Source organism: Sardina pilchardus, chromosome 6, assembly GCF_963854185.1.
Source record: "Sardina pilchardus chromosome 6, fSarPil1.1, whole genome shotgun sequence".
In the NCBI taxonomy this organism is placed as follows: domain Eukaryota; kingdom Metazoa; phylum Chordata; class Actinopteri; order Clupeiformes; family Clupeidae; genus Sardina; species Sardina pilchardus.
The window spans coordinates 21647329-21667012 of NC_084999.1; the positions used below are offsets into that span (position 1 = coordinate 21647329).

At 45.1% G+C, this 19684-nt stretch overlaps 2 protein-coding genes across 2 annotated transcripts in view; one reads left to right on the forward strand and one right to left on the reverse strand.

The window, feature by feature from the left end:
* The first annotated feature begins 137 nt into the window (after positions 1–137).
* On the forward strand, positions 138–5718 carry glipr2l (GLI pathogenesis-related 2, like). The gene is made up of 5 exons (XM_062537760.1): positions 138–416; positions 2136–2244; positions 2699–2802; positions 4061–4138; positions 4868–5718. The coding sequence occupies exons 1-5, from the start codon at positions 404–406 to the stop codon at positions 5026–5028; spliced, it is 465 nt and encodes a 154-aa protein (XP_062393744.1). The 5' UTR covers positions 138–403; the 3' UTR covers positions 5029–5718.
* A 1463-nt stretch (positions 5719–7181) lies between these two features.
* The window catches only part of nacad (NAC alpha domain containing), a 14885-nt gene continuing 2382 nt past the window's right edge, over positions 7182–19684 (reverse strand). Inside the window, exons 2-9 of the mRNA XM_062539046.1 lie at positions 11160–16277; positions 10678–10938; positions 10370–10458; positions 9064–9138; positions 8640–8786; positions 8375–8503; positions 7851–7973; positions 7182–7327 (exon numbers count right to left, since the gene is read on the reverse strand). Coding sequence (XP_062395030.1) covers positions 7313–7327; positions 7851–7973; positions 8375–8503; positions 8640–8786; positions 9064–9138; positions 10370–10458; positions 10678–10938; positions 11160–16277 — 5957 coding nt within the window. The 3' untranslated portion in view covers positions 7182–7312. The remainder of the gene's footprint in view (positions 7328–7850; positions 7974–8374; positions 8504–8639; positions 8787–9063; positions 9139–10369; positions 10459–10677; positions 10939–11159; positions 16278–19684) is intronic.

Below are 19684 nucleotides of genomic sequence, written 5' to 3' on the forward strand. Positions count from 1 at the left end.
GTGTTTCTCGGTGCCCCCTGACAGCAGTGATAGGAAATGCCCAGCAATTCACCAAAACCACATGGCTCACAGTGATGATGTCATAACTGAGCTGGGACAGCCCCCTCATTTCAGAGAGAGAGAGAGAGAGAGAAACATAGGAGAGTGAGAGAAGGCTAAAAAGCACTTTCTCAAAGAGTGACTGAGAGAAGAATGCAAATCGTTGTCCTGCGGACTGAGCAACTGTGTTAGTGATCTCTGATAAATTAGAGATCTTTGCCAGGCAGAAAGGGAAACTGCCTGAACAAGACACACAGAGGAAGGGAGGGAGAGAGGGAGCTAATTTATGGTCTAACTGTCTGGGTGTGTCTGCAAGGAGTGGCCCACAGTCGATCAGAAGGGAGACTGATCATCTCTGTTAACCATGGGCAAATCAGGTAAGGGTGATATCCAGCTTTTGACAGGTTTTGATGAGTTTTTATGGCGAGGAAGTGTTGCCCGTTTGGTGCAGATCCCATTTTCCATTGGGTGTGACTTTGTCAAAGTTGCTGAAGTTCTCCAACAGCTGCCAACTTGTTTCACTTTAACAATGTGGTCTTCTGGTCTGTTGAGTGCTGTACTTTGAGAGCAAAGATTAACCTGAGTCAATATCCTTGTTTGTTTACGCAAACTATTAAAGCTGATTCTGATTCTTATTCTGATTCTGCAGCACGTTCTTTCTCTCTCTCTCTCTCTCTCTCTCTCTCTCTCTCGATCGTTTGCTAATTTTTTTTTCCCTTGTAAGTGTTTGGTGTGCCATTCAATTGTGCATTTCTTTTTTTCTTCCCAGTTTTCTCCATATCTGTTGCTCTAAGTTTAGTTTGTCTCTTTCCCTGCAACTTTTCATTTTCATTTTTTCTCTCTCTTTCTCTCTCTCTCTCTCTGGCATATAAATCATTTGTCAGGCCCTAAGGCTTGTGAGTGTGACTCAGTGTTTAAGCCCGTATTATTGTGTGTGTGTGTGTGTGTGTGTGTGTGTGTGTGTGTGTGTGTGTGTGTGTGTGTGTGTGTGTGCGCGCGTGCATATGTGTGTATAGGCCCATGATACCCTGCAGTCATTAGCATGACCTCAGTGTGATTCCATCCGTTCACAGATGCCAACCTGAATGGAAGATTAGCACTCAGGGCTGTGTTCTTTGTGGGTGTTGTGGTTTAGATAAGGAAATAGATTAAACTCAATCTGTTAGAGACTGTGGAACTTTTACCGAATACTTTTGCTTTAAGTCTAACAGCACAATAGGGCCAGTCTCTTAGCATTTCTAAAGCGAAGTAGGACTCTCGCATTGGCAAAAAGAGAGAAGGCCCTTAGTTATCGATTTGCCTCTATGGTGGTATGTGTTTTGAACCCAGCTATTGTTTCATCTGCCACATGCCCTCAGTTATCATTACTCTGTTGGAGGCCCCACTCAGCCTTGGGTCTTTCCTAGACCATGAAGAGATACCTGATGGTCTCAATGCGAGACATACAAGCTTGTCAGTGGTAGAACAGTTAAGTTAATGCATATGTTTCTGTAACATGGGATAATTGATGGCCACTCTGAAGAGATACGCCAACCCTGTGTTTCAAAGGTTTCTAGATCTAATTGTCTCCATGTAACTCAAGGATGTGTTTGTAACCAGGATTAATCGCTTAATTTCTATTTGCCTCTTACAGTACCGGTATCTTTGTTTGGTTTCTCTGAGGTCTGGATCCGCCTGCTCATTCCAGAAGAGGCCATTCCTCTCTCTCTCTCTCTCTCTCTCTCTCTCTCTCTCTCTCTCTCTCTCTCTCTCTCTAATTATTCAAGGGCAATTTCTAATTTTTATGAAGTCAGATTAATCGTCGCAAAATATTTACCCCGGCCCATACCCCATTCTGCCGACAAGTATAAACCTTTGGCCATCACAATTCTCTTCCTGAGGTGTCTTGTGCCATCTTACAATACTACATTGTCTCACACCAAATACTGTATGTTGAAAGTCAAGTGGATAGCATTACCCTATAAATGTGTTCAAACAGAAGCGGGCAGATCTACTCTACTGTTTTGTGCTATATCACTCTCCTATACTCATGGGATCTCCTCTTCTCTCTCTCTTCTCTCTCTCTCTCTCTCTCTCCCTCCCCATCTCTCTTTCAGCCTCTAAGGTGTTTGCTGAAGAGGTGCTGCGCTCCCACAATGAGTACAGAAGGAAACACCAGGCACCTCCCTTCAAACTCAGCAGCAAACTCAGCCGAGAGGCCAGCAGGTGACACTTTCCTGCCGTCTCTTAACTCTCTCTCTCCACTTGATTGAATGCTTTTGAGCCCTGCTTTTTTTGCTCAGTGTTTAGTACAGAACCCTCTGTCTTTACATTCATTCATTTTGTCCATTTATTTTTGAACATCTGAATGCTTATGGACACAGATGAAACAGGGTGACATTTGAAACAGATGTATGATTTTTTATTTGTAAGAAAAAGGGAGCATACTGTTGTACAGTATGAGACCATGTTGTCACTACCAACTCCAATGTGTCAAGACTTTTCTTCCACAGTGTCTAGTAGTCTCCTGTACTAACAATTGATTTGCATTTTTTGTCATAATTGTATTCTGTACAATCTGCATGCAACAATGTGAGTTCTCCCTCTGTCCCTCTCTCATGTTTATGTCTGTGTGTGTGTATGTGTGTGTGTGTGTGTGTGTGTGTGTGTGTGTGTGTAGGTATGCTGAGAGTCTGGCCAGTACAAGGATCCTGAAGCACAGTGCTGAGTCCAGCAAAGGGAGCTGTGGCGAGAACCTGGCCTGGGCTTCCTATGACCAGTCAGGTATATCTACTCTCAATCACACCTCACCCTAATGCACAACGTCTACACAAACTTACCTACACATGCATAATTACTCTATTTCCCCCAGTTCTTTCTCCTAATCAATCTCATTCTTAAAACAGTTACACTCACTCACTCACTCACACACACACACACACACACACACACACACACACACACACACACACACACACACACACACACACACACACACACACACACACACACACACACACACACACACATACTTGTGTTGTATTCAGAGGGCTGGAATAAAGTAAATTTTGGACAAAATGGGGACACCACAGATAAAAGCATGACTTTTTCAGAGGTATTTCCATCGGTCCTTTGCCAAATTCTCAGCATAACTCAGCATCTCATCTAAAATGACCCGCAACTGTTAAAATAATGCTATAGTTGCACCTATCTCAGTTTGCATATTTTGTACCCACTGAGACAACATGTCCATGTCCTCAAAAGTTGTTAAGCTGCCTGACAAGTACATACAGAGACAGAAAACTTCTCCTCTGTTCTCTTCCTCTCTTTTGTTCCCCTATCCCATAATCCTTTCCACTCTACTATTTTTTTTTCTGTGAGATGCCAGCTGGGACTCATTTGTGTGTGTGTGTGTGTGTGTGTGTGTGTGTGTGTGTGTGTGTGTGTGTGTGTGTGTGTGTGTGTGTGTGTGTGTGTGTGTGTGTGTGTGTGTGTGTGTGTGTGTGTGTGTGTGTGTGTGTGTGTGTGTGTGTGTGTGTGTGTGTGTGTGTGTGTGTGTGTGTGTGTGTTCACTAAAGCTGTGAGTTGACTGAAGTTGATGACTTAACACCAAAGGAATGTCTGCAGTGTCCAGGGACATGTAATGTTGTAAAGGCATGCAAGTTCCATAATGTTCAGCTCATTCAGTGGTTAGTTCAGTGTTGTAACCTGAGCATATAACCTGTATTACTGATTTGTGTCCACTTACAATAGCTTCCATTTATAGTTGGTGCACTTTTACTGTCCACAATCTTTTGTTACTCCTCAATCATCACTTGTGTACGCTATACTATGATTATTATTTACAGTAATTTCCAATGTGGTATTCAGGGTTACTAAAGTTTGTAACGTGTGTGTGTGTGTGTGTGTGTGTGTGTGTGTGTGTGTGTGTGTGTGTGTGTGTGTGTGTGTGTGTGTGTGTGTGTGTGTGTGTGTGTGTGTGTGTGTGTGTGTGTGTGTGTGTGTGTGTGTGTGTGTGTGTGTGTGTTTCTGTGCTTTTTAGGAAAAGATGTGTCTGATCGTTGGTATAATGAAGTGCAGCAGTATAATTTTAACCGTCCCGGCTTTAACTCTGGAACTGGTAAGTATTTACAGTCATCATCCACCCCCCCCCCACACACACACACACACACAAGACACCACATACACACACACAAGACACCACATACACACACACAAGCACACAAGGATGGTCGGTTTCTAGGCTCCAAAGACTTATACTGCATGACTATGTGCGTATGTGGGTGCATGATTCACTGACACAATACCATTGGACATTCCTGTGCTTGCTGTCATCACGCTGAAAAACTCCTTCCGTCTGTGTCATCATCACCTCTGTGTAACTCTGGGGAATGGATGGAGGTTGGGGGAGGGTTTTGGGGAGGTGTAGCAGGGGGAATGGATGGAGGTTGGAGGTTGGAGGTTGGAGGTTGGGGAGGTGGAGGAGGGGGCTCTGCTCCGAACCACCCACCCATCTTGTGAGATGCGCTGTCATCATGCTCTAAATATTTAGATTGGCCGACGTACTCTGCAGCCAGCGCCACCAAGGTTTAGAAGGAACGCTGCACACAGACACACACACACACATAGAGGAAGAGAGTGAGAGAGTGGGAGAGAGAGAGAGAGAGAACCTTCTTCAATTCTTTTCTACCCTTCTTGTCATTGTTATTATCTTTCGCCTATGCCTTCACCAATTCCGTACACACACACACACACACACACACACAGCCTAATGTCTGCATCTGTACCCCCCCCCCCCTTTCTCTCTTCTCTCTCTTCTCCCTCCCCCTCCGTCTGCAACCCTCTACAGGTCACTTCACAGCGATGGTGTGGAAAAGCTCACGCAAGATGGGCGTAGGAAAGGCCCAGGCGTCTGATGGCTCCACGTTTGTTGTGGCCCGCTACACCCCAGCCGGAAACATCATCAACCAGGGACACTTTGAGGCCAACGTGATGCCCGCCAGGAGCTGAAGAGACTCAAAGGGAGATGGAGGTGACAGACAAGCTGGGAGGAAAAGGAAGGACACAACACTAAACAAGTTAGGGAGAAAGACGGTAGCAGGTCAACAAGAAAGCGAGACCGTGTCTGTGAGACAGTGGGACCATGGACCCCAATCTGAGTTCATGGCAGAAGATAGAAAACTTGAGGCGCACTCTTCAGACAAGCTCAGTGGTGCTGACTACCTACATGGACATTTACATTCATTAGTGAATGACTGATTGACTTGAAATGACATGAAACACCCTGTACTCAGTATTATAACACAATATGCATTTCATTCATATCCAAAACACTGACAATCTATATAACTGAATTGTGTGTCTCAAGAGTAGGCAAGCAACATTATCTTCTTGGAAATGACTGCTGACAGATGAGAACTTGTTTTTATAATCTTGACAAGTATTCTGCAAGTATTTGGAAGGCTTGAATTAAGCATTACAAGATATTATTTATCTGCAAAAGTATTAATTTGTATGTATGGAGATTTAAGTACTTAGACTGATGCCACTTGATGGTGAATGTTCTAACATAAGTGTTACACATTTAGCCGTGTTTTCTTTTTTGATTGTCACTTGCACAAAACATACCGTATGTCACTGTTCTCACGTTGTCACTGAACTTATTTAAAATGTAATCTTCAATTAAATACTTGAAAAGACCATTGTGAAGACCATGCACATCAAGCAAAAGAGTGTTTCTAATGGTTACTCCCATGTCTGAAAAGAGTGAAAATTTCATCTGTTCAAAACCTGCACAGACAGACTGACTTTACAGAATCCATAGAAAAGGCTTTGATTGCAGATTACATGTTGTGAGCAAGAGTAAATGCCAGGATGTAATCACTTTTTCTGCACTGTGACATACAGCATATTCATTTTATCAACATATTCCCTCACTTAAACTTAAAGTGGTTACATATTTACTACTTGACTGACTCATTTGAAGGCCTTGTCCAGAAGAGGGCACTGCTGAGTCGTCATTCTGAGTGGTCCTTGTTCTAGTGGGGACCTGCTGTGACTGGCTTTTCATGAGTATACATTCTGCTGTATTTTTGTTGAAGATTGCAGCAAAATCCTGGCCAAAATACACACAGACACACACACACACACACAGACACACACACACAGACACACACACACACACACACACACACACACACACACACACACACACACACACACACACACACACACACACACACACACACACACACACACACACACACACACACACACACACACACACACACACACACACACTTTCAATGGGGGTGATAGAAACTGATGTTCAAGGAGGAGTGGATCGACCGAAAAAACTGACGTAAAACGTACCGTTCTCCTTTAAAACAAGGATGCATGTTTCAGTTACTGGATTACTATGTTTTTTCCATTTCTCAATGTTTGCCGCTGTAACACTGATCATTTAGAGGGGTGTGCCATTTCCAGTGACTTGCCAGCCATGTCCTGCTTGCCATTTCCTGCAGCATTACACATAAAAAGCCTGGAGCCCCACCTGGGTGGTCAGTCGATATGTAGCACAGCTGTTCCAAGTGAGATCCTGTCAGTGGGGTAGAGCCTCAATTGTAATGCTATTCTTTCACATGAGCTTATGTCACAGACCATTCAGAGGTGCGAACAATATTGGAGTTTTGGTTGATTTGACCATCAGTAAACAGGCAATATATCATACGAGTGATAAACGTCAAAAAAATGTAAACTAGAGTAGCTCAACATTTGGTTCATCCGATAGGTTTACTGTTCCAAAGATGTCAAATAGCTGATTATAGTTACCAAAATGATTGCCAAGGAGCAAGAAGTGAACACACATGTAAGGCTATGAAAATGGTGCTTTCATTATATAAATAAACATGATAAAATACTTGTATAACCTTTAAGCCAACTCCTTTCAATGTGATCTCAATGGTGGTGCAGCATTTGTTTTCAGCTCAAACAGCATGGTGTGCCCGGTTGCCCACAAATCTTGATATGTTTGTGTGAAAGAATATATATCTGCAATCACATATGAAAATGCATAACACACACACACACACACACACACACACACACACACACACACACACACACACACACACAAAGACACACATTGTCAGGCACAATCATCAATGTCATACAAATACTCCTTTGAGTGTTTATATAATTTTATTTAGCAGGAAATGGGGTCAGTAGGGGTGCAACATAGCAGCGATATGGGCCAAAGTGTAGCCAGCAGGCTCAGGCAGGGTCTCCTCCTCTCTCACATAGTCAGCTCCTGGATAGATAGAAAGGGATGAACAAAGAGTGAAGGGGAGAGAGAGGGAGGGAGAGGCAGATAAAGAGAGCGTGAGGGGAGGTACAAAGCGAGACGGGGAAGGAGTGGCATATGGCATACATGTACATATGCCCACTGAACCAATAGAGTTGAGTATACAAGCCCTAGTATATGAGAGATGGCAAAAACAGTAGGTGGAAGTCAGGCAACACACAAATATGAACTAAAGCTCATTTAATAACTTGGACAAGTAATTTGGTTAATTTAATACCATGACAATGATCCTAAGTGGGTTAGCAATATGCTTCAACAGGCCACATGATAGCTTTAGCTCATGCATGAAACATTTATCTAGTTGCCCAATGTTCCTCTTTGCCTTTCATTCAATATTAAGAATTAGCACTAAATGATTTGCGTATACTGGCGCAAATTCAATCATTATATCAAGTAAAATTTCCCTGATGATGAAAAACTAATCATGTGTAAGAGTTTGCGCTCTCGAACTATAGTTGTGGATCCTCACCATAATGGCGTTGACGATGTCGTTCTTGTTGTGGCGTAGTGCACGGACAGCTTTAGCGCGGGACACGTTAGCTTGAGCCATCACCAGCTCAATATCTCTCTGCTCCAGTCCTGCTTCATCCACCTTCAAAGGAAGAAAGAAAGGATGAAAGCAATAAGGAAAAGAAAAAAACACATCTGCTATGGATACAGAGACGATGAGGTGTCAGGACACAGTGCATTAGGGGGTCATTTGAGTGAAGGAGATGGAACCACAATGAAGTGTTGCTATGGAGATGAGGGCTAGCTGGTGGGTCCGTTAATATGATGAGGTGGTGATGCAAGGTTGTGTAAGCATTGTAAGCAGTTGCTAAGATACACGGTCATGATGCATGTCATAAGGAAAGAGCTCCTTCTCGAACAAGCTACTCGATCTGATGTCAGCATGAGGTGCAAAGGTTGCATGGTGACACAATGGCTGTGATAAGTGGTGATGGAGGTTGTAATGATGTGATGGTGAGAAGGGACTGTTGCAGCTGTTCCCACCTCTTCCTCCTCGCTCTCCTCTTTGATGGTGAGGCTGGGTGGGACATCGGGGATGAGAGGAGATGGCTCCAGGGGCACCTTAAACTTCTCCGCAGCAGCCTTATGGACCTGCTGTGTCAGGTCCTCAATCTGTGAAGGGATGAGGGGAGCAAGGGGCAAGAGGGAAGAAGTTTAAAAAGACCGAATGATGTGGGATTATCCATATCCACATATATGATACATTCATATAACCACAAAAAATCTGGTGTATACTGCAAAGTTTCACCTTAGCTTCTCCAAAGACAATGTAGATATCAGAGGCAGGACTTTTGAAGACATCTGGTCTGCTGATGACAAACAAGATGTTCTTGGACTTCCTGATGGTGATGCGGGTTACACCATGAATTTGTTTCAAGCCCAACTTAGACATTGCCTATAACAGTAGAAACACACAGCATCATACACCCAGTTTGAATAGTAAGGTGGTTTCAATATCAGTTCCAACATCAGTATCTTTACTGTAAGTATTACAGCAGAATGAGCTGTCAATCAAATTTACTCAGTTGACAATTTTATGTAAAGATGCGTTGAGTGTTATACAATGAGAAAGGTATTTTTTCCCCAGTGTGCCTGCTTTCTACTGTAGTTTGAGCTCTCTCAGTTGCCGTCATTTTTCATCCGCATTCGATACCTGAAGGGGTCTGTCTCACCTTGCGTGCTTTCTTTTCACTGCGACTCTGCTTCGCCTTGTTCAGATTCTCATCAGCTGGAGATGCAGAGGAACACTGAAAAAGGAAAAGGGGGGAAAAAGAGAGAGGGAATTAGTGAGGGACTGTCAAACAGTGACAGATACAGAGCAAGGGCAGAGATGCTGAGGAGAAAGATAAAAAAAATGTGAGAGGGGAAAGAGAAGAGTAAAAAGGACAGCAAAGCAGAGTCAGATATTAATCATGGATGACAGAAGACTCAGATTGGATGATAGAGGTGTTTACTCAAGCTTGAACTTGAATGTACTCTGCCTAATGCCTCTGATTGGAACGGATCCCAATCTGCAGGCCATGCACAGGCATTGCATTACATCACACAGGAAATGGTTCCCTGAAAAGACATGGACCAAATGCCAATTCTGGTAAGAGGCTTTTACTAACCCTCTCTAGGGAGCCTGTATCCCTCATGCAGCCTATGATCCTGTCTGTACATCTATATGCTACAATAGGAATTATACATTTATAACATTTTGACACTTTTCCAAATTTTCCTCTGACTTACACAGTTTGTTGGATGCCCAGTATTTTTCTGCCCTCTCATGTTTGTTGCCCCATTGTGATTTCTCAAGGCATTAAAACATTTTTTCTTCATATCAGATTATTGTTTGCATTACGGTCTTTATTTGTTCTTTTTTTCCATTATTTGTTAAACCACCAACAGTGAAACTGAAGTAAAACAAAACACTGGTTCTCAACACATGAGAGGAAACATGGCCAACAAACAAGCTTCTTCTATCTCTGCAGTAGAGAAAGTAATCAATCCCCAAATTGTAAATCATGCAAGTGCGACGACGTTGAACATATGGGAAGCTGGACATCCTCCCTGAAATATGTACCTTCTCACTTACATCTGAGCGACCTCTATTTGGGTTGGGAATGTGAAAACACTATTTAAGATGAGATAAAATAAAATTATCCTTTCATTGTCTCTCAATGGAGAAATGTACATTGAGAGCAATCAAATGAGCATCAAATGAGAGCAATGCACATGAAATCAACACCACTTTCCAACAAAAACAGCAACAACAAAAACAACAACAACAGCAACAACATCAGAAACAACACACCACAACACTAGCAAGGTTACCCTCACTGCAAAATACTTGGGCATGTACATGACCATGTGCATTTGTATGTACAACAACAACAACAACAACAACACCAACAACAACAACAACAACAACAACAACAACAACAGGGTTGTTTATTTCTTGTGGGAGGATACATGAAGCACCATGTTGATGCTCACCTGTGGATCTGATGGTCTGAGTAAAGCCCCATCTGGCTCCTCCAGCCCTGGAACTGAGGCATCACTGTCCGAGTCATTACAGGAACCCACTGTGGGGAGGTGAGGAGAGGGGATGTTAAAGAACAGAGGAATGAGACATATTCAAGACAAACAATAAATGTTACTAAGTTGGTGATAAGCGGTCATTCATTGGTGAAACAGCATATTGTGATTAGTTTGTATTGTTCCAGGAAAAAATGCCATACTTGTTCAATTCATTATGTAGTAAATTAAGAGATGAAGAGATGCCAAGCTTGGAGTCCACTTACAATTGTTTCTGAAAGACACATCCATGGAGTCTGAATACTTGTCATTGTAACTGAGTGTGCAACCAGTCTGTCTGTTTTTCTCTTTGTCTGGCAGATGTGTGACATGTGCTGAAGACTGAGGGGTGGCACTGGATGGTAGATGAGTCTTCTGATTGGACGAAGTAGACTGTATGGGCGTGAAGGTCTTTTTCTTGTATCCCGTGGTATGACTTGGTATATCGTCAGTACCTTCTGCGGAGATGATGCTGTTTTTAACTGCATCTGTAAATGACCAGTAAGATATTCACAGTGTCCAACAAAATAATCAAATATATAGATCATCATGGATTCACAATGAAGATTCAAACAGGTTTAACAATTACAGGACTTCAGATGGCTTGTTATCTCTAGATTCTAGGATCTCAGTGTCATACCCTAGATTAATAAAGACTATGTTTTACAATCCAAGACACTCGCACAGAAATAGAAATGAACATGCTTACCTTTCCCATGACTTTTTGTGGACTGTAGAGTAATCAGCTCTGCTTTCCCATGCCCCTCTTTAAGGCTTTCCTGGACTGGAAAAGATATGGTCTCACTGGTAGAGGACACTGATGGAGGGGTACGGGAAACCAAAGACTGTTTTTTTGCTTTTGAGCTACAGATCTTTGGCTGGGACTCTTGAATAGCAGTATACAGATCTTCTTCTAGGTCGTCCTGTGAGATACAGGGAGATGACGAGGAGGCTGTGGGTGTGGACTGTGGAGGGGCTGGGGAACCTAGAGATGGAGTTGAATTGAGAGGTCTCACATTAGAAGATTGAGCACCCTCAATGTGGTTGTCATTAATATCTCGTGTGTTTCCCACTGGGCATGCTACTCCTGGGGTTGCTTGTAATGTGTCACTAGTAAAGACACTCCTTTCTGATGACTGCATCTGTGCTTCACTCGAGGAGGCTTCTGGACTTTGCTTTTGAAGCAAGGGTTGCCTTTCATTTTCAATATGTCCAAACCGACTGGAAGAGTCTGGACGTGATTTCACAACTGCAGCTGAAATGGTCTGCTCTGACCTACTGCTTTCCAATGTTGTAAATCTGCTTCTTCCATTGTCAGGTTCCTCCTCTGTAGCTGAGGTGGCCGCATTAGCATTTGTTTGTTTTGTAGCACAGTTGTCATGTAGTTGTGCACAATTGTCTCTCGTAGTTGTGTCCACCACACTTAGCTCCTGAGGAGACTCCTTATTTGGTTGTGGTTTCTGAACAGCTGTCACCTCCTGTTCGAGATGAAGTTGACTACCTGTTTGACTCTCAGAGCGCCCTTCATCTTTTATGTTTTCCTCATTGCCATGTTTGGAACCAGGTTGCTTGCCAACATGATTTTGTTTAACCTCTGTTCTCTCTGTCTGAGACTTGACCAAATCATGTGCAACTGTTTCTGTTATAGCTTCCTGTTTAGGAGATTTTCTTCCTTTCCTCTTCTCATCAGAACTCTTCCCTGAGATTTGCACATCTCCCACTTCTTCATCCTGTTCCCTAAAGGCCACAATAGTCTTTGGTGTGTCGATTTGTCTGTCAACATCCGCTCCTCTTCCAACGCGTTCCTTGGCATCGTCTCTGGCACTGACAGTCTTAGAATCTTCCAATTTGCTGACAGCCCGTGTTTGTTCTTCTGCTGGGGACTTTTGGGTGGTGCTGGTTGATGCACCCTTGCTCTCTGCATCAATGATATTTGATGAAGATGCTTCAGGCTTCCTGTCAATTGACTTCTTTTTGGGCTTGAAGTTGCCAAACGAACCTCCAGTTAATGAGAAGACCATGTCCCTATCTTGTGTAATAGGTTTACTCTCTGTCTGGCCATGTATGGTCATGTCAGCATTTTGGTCCATGGACACATTCAAATTGTTGGATGAGTCTGAGGTGTCAACTGGCTTCTCTACCTCAGGCACATCTGGGGATGCTGGTAGAGGAGTTGTGGGTAAATTGTCTGCTTTTTCATCGTTTACTCCAGCACCACCTATGCATAAAGTCTGAATAGAGGAAGTTTCAGATGCTTTATCATTGTCTGACAGTGCCTCCTCTGCAGGTATATTTAGGGTTGTTGCCTCTTCTGCAGATAGCTTTGAAACATATTCCTCCCCTGCAATGTTTAATTCTGAGTGTGTCTCCTCTTTCAACACATCATCTGAAAGAATGTTGAATTCCAAACATTTAGGCTTTGTACTGGATAACAACAGCATATCTGACTGTTCTGTGTAGCTTGCCGCATCCTCTGTGTCTTTGTTGGATTGGTATGTTCTAAGGGAGCTTCTGTCCTGATTTTGAAGGTTGTTGATGTCATCCTCTGGAAACTGAGAGCTTCCGCCTTCCCCACCTCCTGCTTCTGATAGGTCCTCAATGGACTTCCAGCTAGCCAGATTTGACTCCAGAACACCAACATCAACATCTGTCATTTTCTCCGGCAGATCAGAGAGACTGATGTTGTCGTCTCCATCTCCAGTGCTATCGCAACTTGTCTTGGTAGTCAAAGAATTGGTGACTTCACACATCAGTACATTTTCCGCATCAAAATCACAGCACTCATTCAGTGATAACGCCGCCCCTGGAGTCCATGCTGTTGGGTGGTGCTCCTCCTTGGATATGTTGCTGTCCGAGTTCTCTTTCTTGGGTGAAATTGTGAGAATGCTGTAAGGTGAGCTCGACAGGTTGAGTGGGTCCAGACTAAAGTCATCTGCACCAGGCTGATTCTCTGAAAGGTTGTCCTGGTCAAGAAAACGCTCGGATGGTGAGATGTCTGCAGGTGTCAGATTGTCAGGGAAGTCAGAAAGCTCTGGGTAGGCACACACTGGGATATTGCTGGGACTGCAGTCATCTTTGGGATAGGCCAGTAGAGGGACCCCTTTGTTGAGGTCATTTGTGGCAGTCTCATCCAGGGGGATTTCAATTGGCTCAATGTTGCCGTTTTGATTATCAAGCTCCAGATCCGTATGGAAATTAGTCTCATCTCCCAGATCAGCTGCAGCAGCACCCAAGAGGCAGGGATCCAGCTTGCTGGTGCTGTCAGCAGACTCCTGGATTGGTTCTGTGGGAAGTAGGTTTTCATCGATTGTGGCAAATTTTGCTGACTGCAACTCATCCGTCTGTGAAAGTTGCAAACCACTGTCCTCAGCTATTTTGACGCCCATGTCTGTTGAGGGCTCATCTGACAAACTACTGTCTTTGCAGTCATTTTGTTTGGTTTCTTCCACAGGTGATTGCATCTCCAATGGGGTGGCAGTTGAGTGTTCATTCTCTTCTGGGTGTGTCTCCAACTGTTTGGCGTCAGGCAGACACTGAGACTCAACACTGTTGTCCACTGGAGTTTTACTTTCCTTAGCAGGCGGGGGATCCGAAGACCCAGAGGATATCTCCATGTCGCTTTCACTCCCAGAGGATTCTGGGCGTGCATGGGCCGCAGCTACAGCCTGCACAGGGTCGTCTGGTCCCGGGAAGCTCTGGGCAAGTTCAGCATGTCTCTCTGTGCTGTACAGCTGTTCATCCTCATCTCCGTTGTACGAGGCAGAATCTACTGACTCCTCAGTGTCATCTTGGTAGGCGAAGGATTCATCCACACCCTCGTTAATGGAATTCTCTGAGAGTGAGTTCAGGAATGATGCAGACGTGTCCTCCTCAGTAGGATCCTCAACTCCCTTCGCATCCTCTGGTGACACTCCTGTGGCCTCCTCTACCTCCACCACATCTTCCCCTTCCTCTTCCTCACCTTCTTCATCCTCACCATCATCCTCATCATCATCATCCACATCTCCCTCATCTTCTCCAGCCGCGTAAGCATCAACATCGTTCCCAGGCTCATCTTCAGTCGGGAAAAGAGTGATCTCCATTGCGTCAGCCTGGAAGATCAGACTGGCATGTGGAGGCAGCATGGAGGCCAGGATCATTCCATCTCCGCACGGCCCATCGTCATGGGAGGATCCATGGTAGTGTAAAGAGGGTGAGTTCATATCACCGTACAGGCTGTTGTTATCTGTGTCAGACACCTCTGATGAGCAAGTAGCAGGAGTCATGCTACCTGTGTCCGCAGAAACGGGGATGGCACCCATTGCCAAATGCTGCAAAAAGGGGAGAGAGGAAACCATCGCCGGACCAAAGTCCTCCTCAGGGCTCAAGGGAGCATCATGCCTCGCAAAGTGTTCAGAGACACATGCATTCAGATCAAACTCCAGATCTGCGTCGGGGTCATCATGATCATCTTCTCTGGGCACCTGGGGCCTCTCAGCAGCCCTTTGGCTTTCTGTAGGCACTGCAGAAACCTCACGGTAATCCTGTTCCTTCTCCCCTTGCGAGTCTGTGCTCCTTTCATTGCAGCTTCTGTGTGGAGGTGGGACATCTTCAGGCATCCACTGAGCTTGACATTCTCCTTCCTCGTCTTCCTCCAACCCAAAGAACAGGGCCCCAGGAGGCTTGCTGCCGGCATCTACCTTTGAGACGCTGGCGCTGGCATGGTCCTCTCCCATTTCGTCGCCGATCTCTGACAGCGAGCCCACGTAGCAGGCAGGTGCCTCCTGCAGCTCGGCCTCCGCGATCAAATTTGGCGAGCAGGAGTGGGAGGTGCTGGAAGTGTAAGAGGACGTCCAGCTGCCCCCTTCGGCTGTGATATAGGACCCGGAGGGAGACGTAGGAGGGGAGCACAGGTCAGAGGACTCGTCTGTGGGGGACGCGGGTCCTGAACTGAGGGACCCAGGCTGCCACTGGTTTTTCAGGTGCGAGCAATAGGCCATCTTTATAGGTGTGGACGGAGCCGTGTAGTAGCGGTCAGGGTCCAGGCCGGGGAGCATGCCGACTCGCTGCGGGTCAACTGCATAGGAAGGTTCAGAAAAGGATAAGGAAGGCACTTCACCCTGAGACAGAGACAAAGACAGAGCCTCCACCTGCTCTTCTAGTAAGGGACTACCACTAGAATCTGTCGACCCCACACTCTCGGATTCCTTTGGCTCGAGGACAGGGCACTCCAGGAGCTGTGCTGTGGCCTCACACTCCTCCTCTGGTGTTGGAGTCGCGCTTTCTCTGTGATCCTGGACGTCATTCTCTTGACCAGTGTCCAGACTGGCCTCTTCGCCCTCCTTCACCTGGCAGTCAAAAATAACCGTGGAGGCTGGGGTGGATGCGGCATCCGTACTCGTAAGCTCTTTCACTGACTCCGTCAGTTGTGATGAGAGAGGTGTTTCTTGCTTGTCTATGTTCCTCAGCAGGGTTTCCTGCCCCATGACCACACGACTGTCCATGCTCTCTGGCTCCTGGTAGTCGCTCTCAATCTCGGCCCCCATCAGCACTTTTATTCTCTCCATCTTGACCGGTCCGCGTCGGCAGGGGCCTTTGCCAAAATTGCCGGTCAACCGGCCCACAGTTCCACGTCGGCCGTCGGAGTCAAAGCTAGCCCCCTCAGGCTGCGGGCGGGGGGCAGTGGTGTTGGGTTTTGCCATGACCAGCCGGGGTCCGAAGGGTGTGTACTGAGGCAACGTGAGCTGTGGAGATGTGCTGGGGGAAGGGGTGGAGCCACTGTCAGTGGGCGTGGAACTGCTGTCAGTAGGGGTGGAGCTTGAAGAGCTGGAGGCATTTCTGGTCTTGTCTGAAACAGATAAAGAGAAAAGAAGATCTGACATTACAGGACATATCACTGTGAATTGTTTAGGTGCTAATAACAACAATAAATTCCTGCTGTGGAGAGTGTGGTTTGTTAATATATTCAGATATACGTGACCTATTAGCTCTGTAAATATTCTTGTCTTCAATTTTCAAAGCTATTGCTAACTGTTATCTTACTGCTAACTGCATCAACAAACCTCACCCTCTGATACAGCCCGACACATTGATGCTCACTTAAAAATGTCATCTAAATGTCACCTATAAAATATTCACCTGAGTTCACCAGCTCATCTCAGAGTCACTCTGTGTAGCCATCAAGTAAAGTCACTATAAATGAGGCTGGTGGCTGCAGTTTGTATGTACAGTATGTATTAATGTGTTAGTGTATGTGTGTGTGTGTGTGTGTGTGTGTGCACGTGCGTGTGTGTGCGTATGTGCCTGTCTGTCTGTCTGTCTGTAATTACAGTATGTGTATACACTGTATCATGCTGCATGTGTATGTGTGTGTGTGTGTGTGTGTGTGTGTGTGTGTGTCTGTGTGCATACTGTACGTACATACAGTATGTTCAGAGTCCATACACATCCTGTGAACTGGTATTACCATTAGGTAAGTGGCCTAAGAAGACGGCAGAAAGACAATACTCTAGCTGCTCACTATCTTAATTAGTATCTCTGTCCTTAGAGTGTCTGTCCACCAGCCAGGGCTTATTGCTGGCTCTACCCCTCCTCATGCCATCCCAGGAAATAGAGCCGCAATCACCTTCTGAGGTTATGTGTGAGCAGTTGTATGTGAAGTTTGCAATATCAAAAGAGAGAGAGAGTGTGCATGTGTGTGTGAGAGAGTAAGTCTCTCTCACTCTCTCTCTTTCTCTCTCTCTCATTCTCACATACACATACAGAGAGAGAGAGAGAGAGAGAGAGAGAGAGAGACAGAGACAGAGACAGAGAGAGAGAATGTGTATGTGCGTGTGTATAGCAGGCAAGTAGTCGCCTGGTCCCCCAGCTTAGTGGGATAAACAGCAAAGTTGTCCTAATGTCTGAGGGGTAATTGCTGTTGGTGAGGAGAGAGCTGTTTCAGCATGGGGAGAAAACTCAGACTGACAGACTAGATTCTGCAGGGCCAGAGACAGGGCATACTCAGCAGAAAGGGAGGACACACGCACACACACGCACACACACACACACACACACACACACACACACACACACACACACACACACACACACACACACACACACACACACACACACACACACACACACACACACACACACACACACACACACACACACACACACACACACACACACATACACACACACACACACACAGCATTACTGGAATGATAGTGAGAAGGGACGGGCGAAGCAGAGTGAGCAAGCGTTACATAAACAAATGTGATAAACAAGGGGTACATGGAGATCTCTGTGAGACAGGGAGAGCACTACTTCCCACAAACGGGATGAACATACAGTCAACATACAGTATATTCGAAAATGAACACATGTATATGCTACATACCAACCAGCATGCGTGCATAGGCCTACAGTATGTACATTTGTGAATTGACAGAAAGATGGCGTGTTTGAGCGAGTGGTCAGCAGCTAATGAGGGATCCTGATTGTGTCGCCTCGTCAGTAATCTAACGCCAGAGTGACATGACTCTATGGAGGTGCTAATTACATGTCATTACATTCACATCAGTCCACCAGGCGTCCTCACTAAATGCCTCATGTGAAAAGCCATTCAGTCCCTGCCCTAAGGTTATGGGACTGTGACTTACAGTAGCGCTTTAACTAACCCAGTGACATGACATAATTGATGAGATGTCCAATACCATAGATTGTTATACTGTATATCTGTACTCTTCTGCATTTTTCTATCAGTATCTCACTCCCTGTTATGCTGCCCAGCCACGTACCTATGCGCACTTATTTAAGCTAGAATTCTCATACAATATGGATAAAACATCTTGGGCAGGAGTCACCATGTAGACCAAAAGGTACTGTAGAGTAGCTCATTCCAAATAACAACCAAAAAAGTGTTTGATTTGATTTTGAGAATACAGACACAATTTAAATATTGTCACTGAAGTCTATTGTATTTGTACAAATACAACAGAACACATTCTACTATATTGACATAATTGGTCCGGTGATCCGGACAACTGAAGATATCTGACAAAATGAGGTCACTGGTGGTATGGAGGGTAAAAATGAGACCTGACGACATGTCTTGCGCTGTGCCACGCCACGACAGACACAACAGAGTGACTGAATAACAACACAGATATGACCCCGTTTCCTCTACTAGGAAATGTAGACCACTGTCAGTGAAGCCAGTGTAGACCCCTATGAAGCCTGCGTTACATGCAATACAGGTTATGTGCTAGTTGACTTATGGACCCAAAAAGAGTTCAAGGAAATTAGATTTTTTACAAGTAAGCCTTAGAGGTTTGTGAGGGTGAACATCCATTTGTAATTCTCTCTCTCGCTCTCGCTTTCTCTCTCTCTCTCTCTCTCTCTCTCTCTCTCTCTCTCTCTATCTCTCTCTATCTCTCTCTCTCTCTTTCTCTCACTCTTTGTTTGTCAGACAATCAGAAGTGCCTGAGGGAGGAAAGCTCTGTTATTGGATTACCTCCGTTGCTATGTCTCTTCACTGCAATTACGTCTGCCATCATCTCAGTAACCTTCAACTGAGGCAAACAACCCACCCGAGCAAAAAGGAAGGATGGAGAGGGGAAGAAAAAAAGAGAGGGCAAGAGAGGAGGATGTGGGGAGACTGAGAGATGGAGAGGGGAAGAAAGAGAGAGAGAGAGAGCGAGAGAGGGGGACAAGGATGGTAGCAACCTGCCAGCACCTTCAGCTTTAGGCTTTTTTCCAAGCCTATGTGTTTTGGATGAGCAACTTTTCTCCCTACAGCAAAGCACAGGTAAACTAGGACAACTGAAAATAATCCCTCTCAGTAGGAAGAAATGACAAAACGAGAGAGAGAGAGAGAGAGAGAGAGAGAAAGAGAGAGAGACAGACTGACAAAAAGAGAGAGACACCGAGGGAGAGAGTGCACATGAGAGAGAGAGATAGAATTCAACAAAAGGAAGTCAGTGATGAGGTATGAGTGGAACAGGTACAGCAGAAGGTAGAAAGATAAGCACGGTGGAAGCAGACTGCACTAAAAGTGTTTTGAAATCCTCAGACTGCTCGGCCATTTTGTCACCCATGCAAATAAGATTTTAATGCCACATGTGATTTTCCTCTGATCTCTGCTAGGGAAAGGAATCAGCTTCAGTATTCTACCATAACGCTTTAGAGGCAAGAGCTGGATCAGTTTGGCTGCCTGCCTATAACCTGTCAGCCATTTTGCATCACCCACAGACTGTGACCCCTGCA

What these genes read in the sequence shown, in the direction of transcription:
- glipr2l (XM_062537760.1), top strand. An exon ending in CTCAGCCGAGAGGCCAGCAG is followed by an intron (nt 2,245 to 2,698) that starts GTGACACTTTCC and finishes GTGTGTGTGTAG; the next exon opens with GTATGCTGAGAGTCTGGCCA. An exon ending in GGCTTCCTATGACCAGTCAG is followed by an intron (nt 2,803 to 4,060) that starts GTATATCTACTC and finishes TGTGCTTTTTAG; the next exon opens with GAAAAGATGTGTCTGATCGT.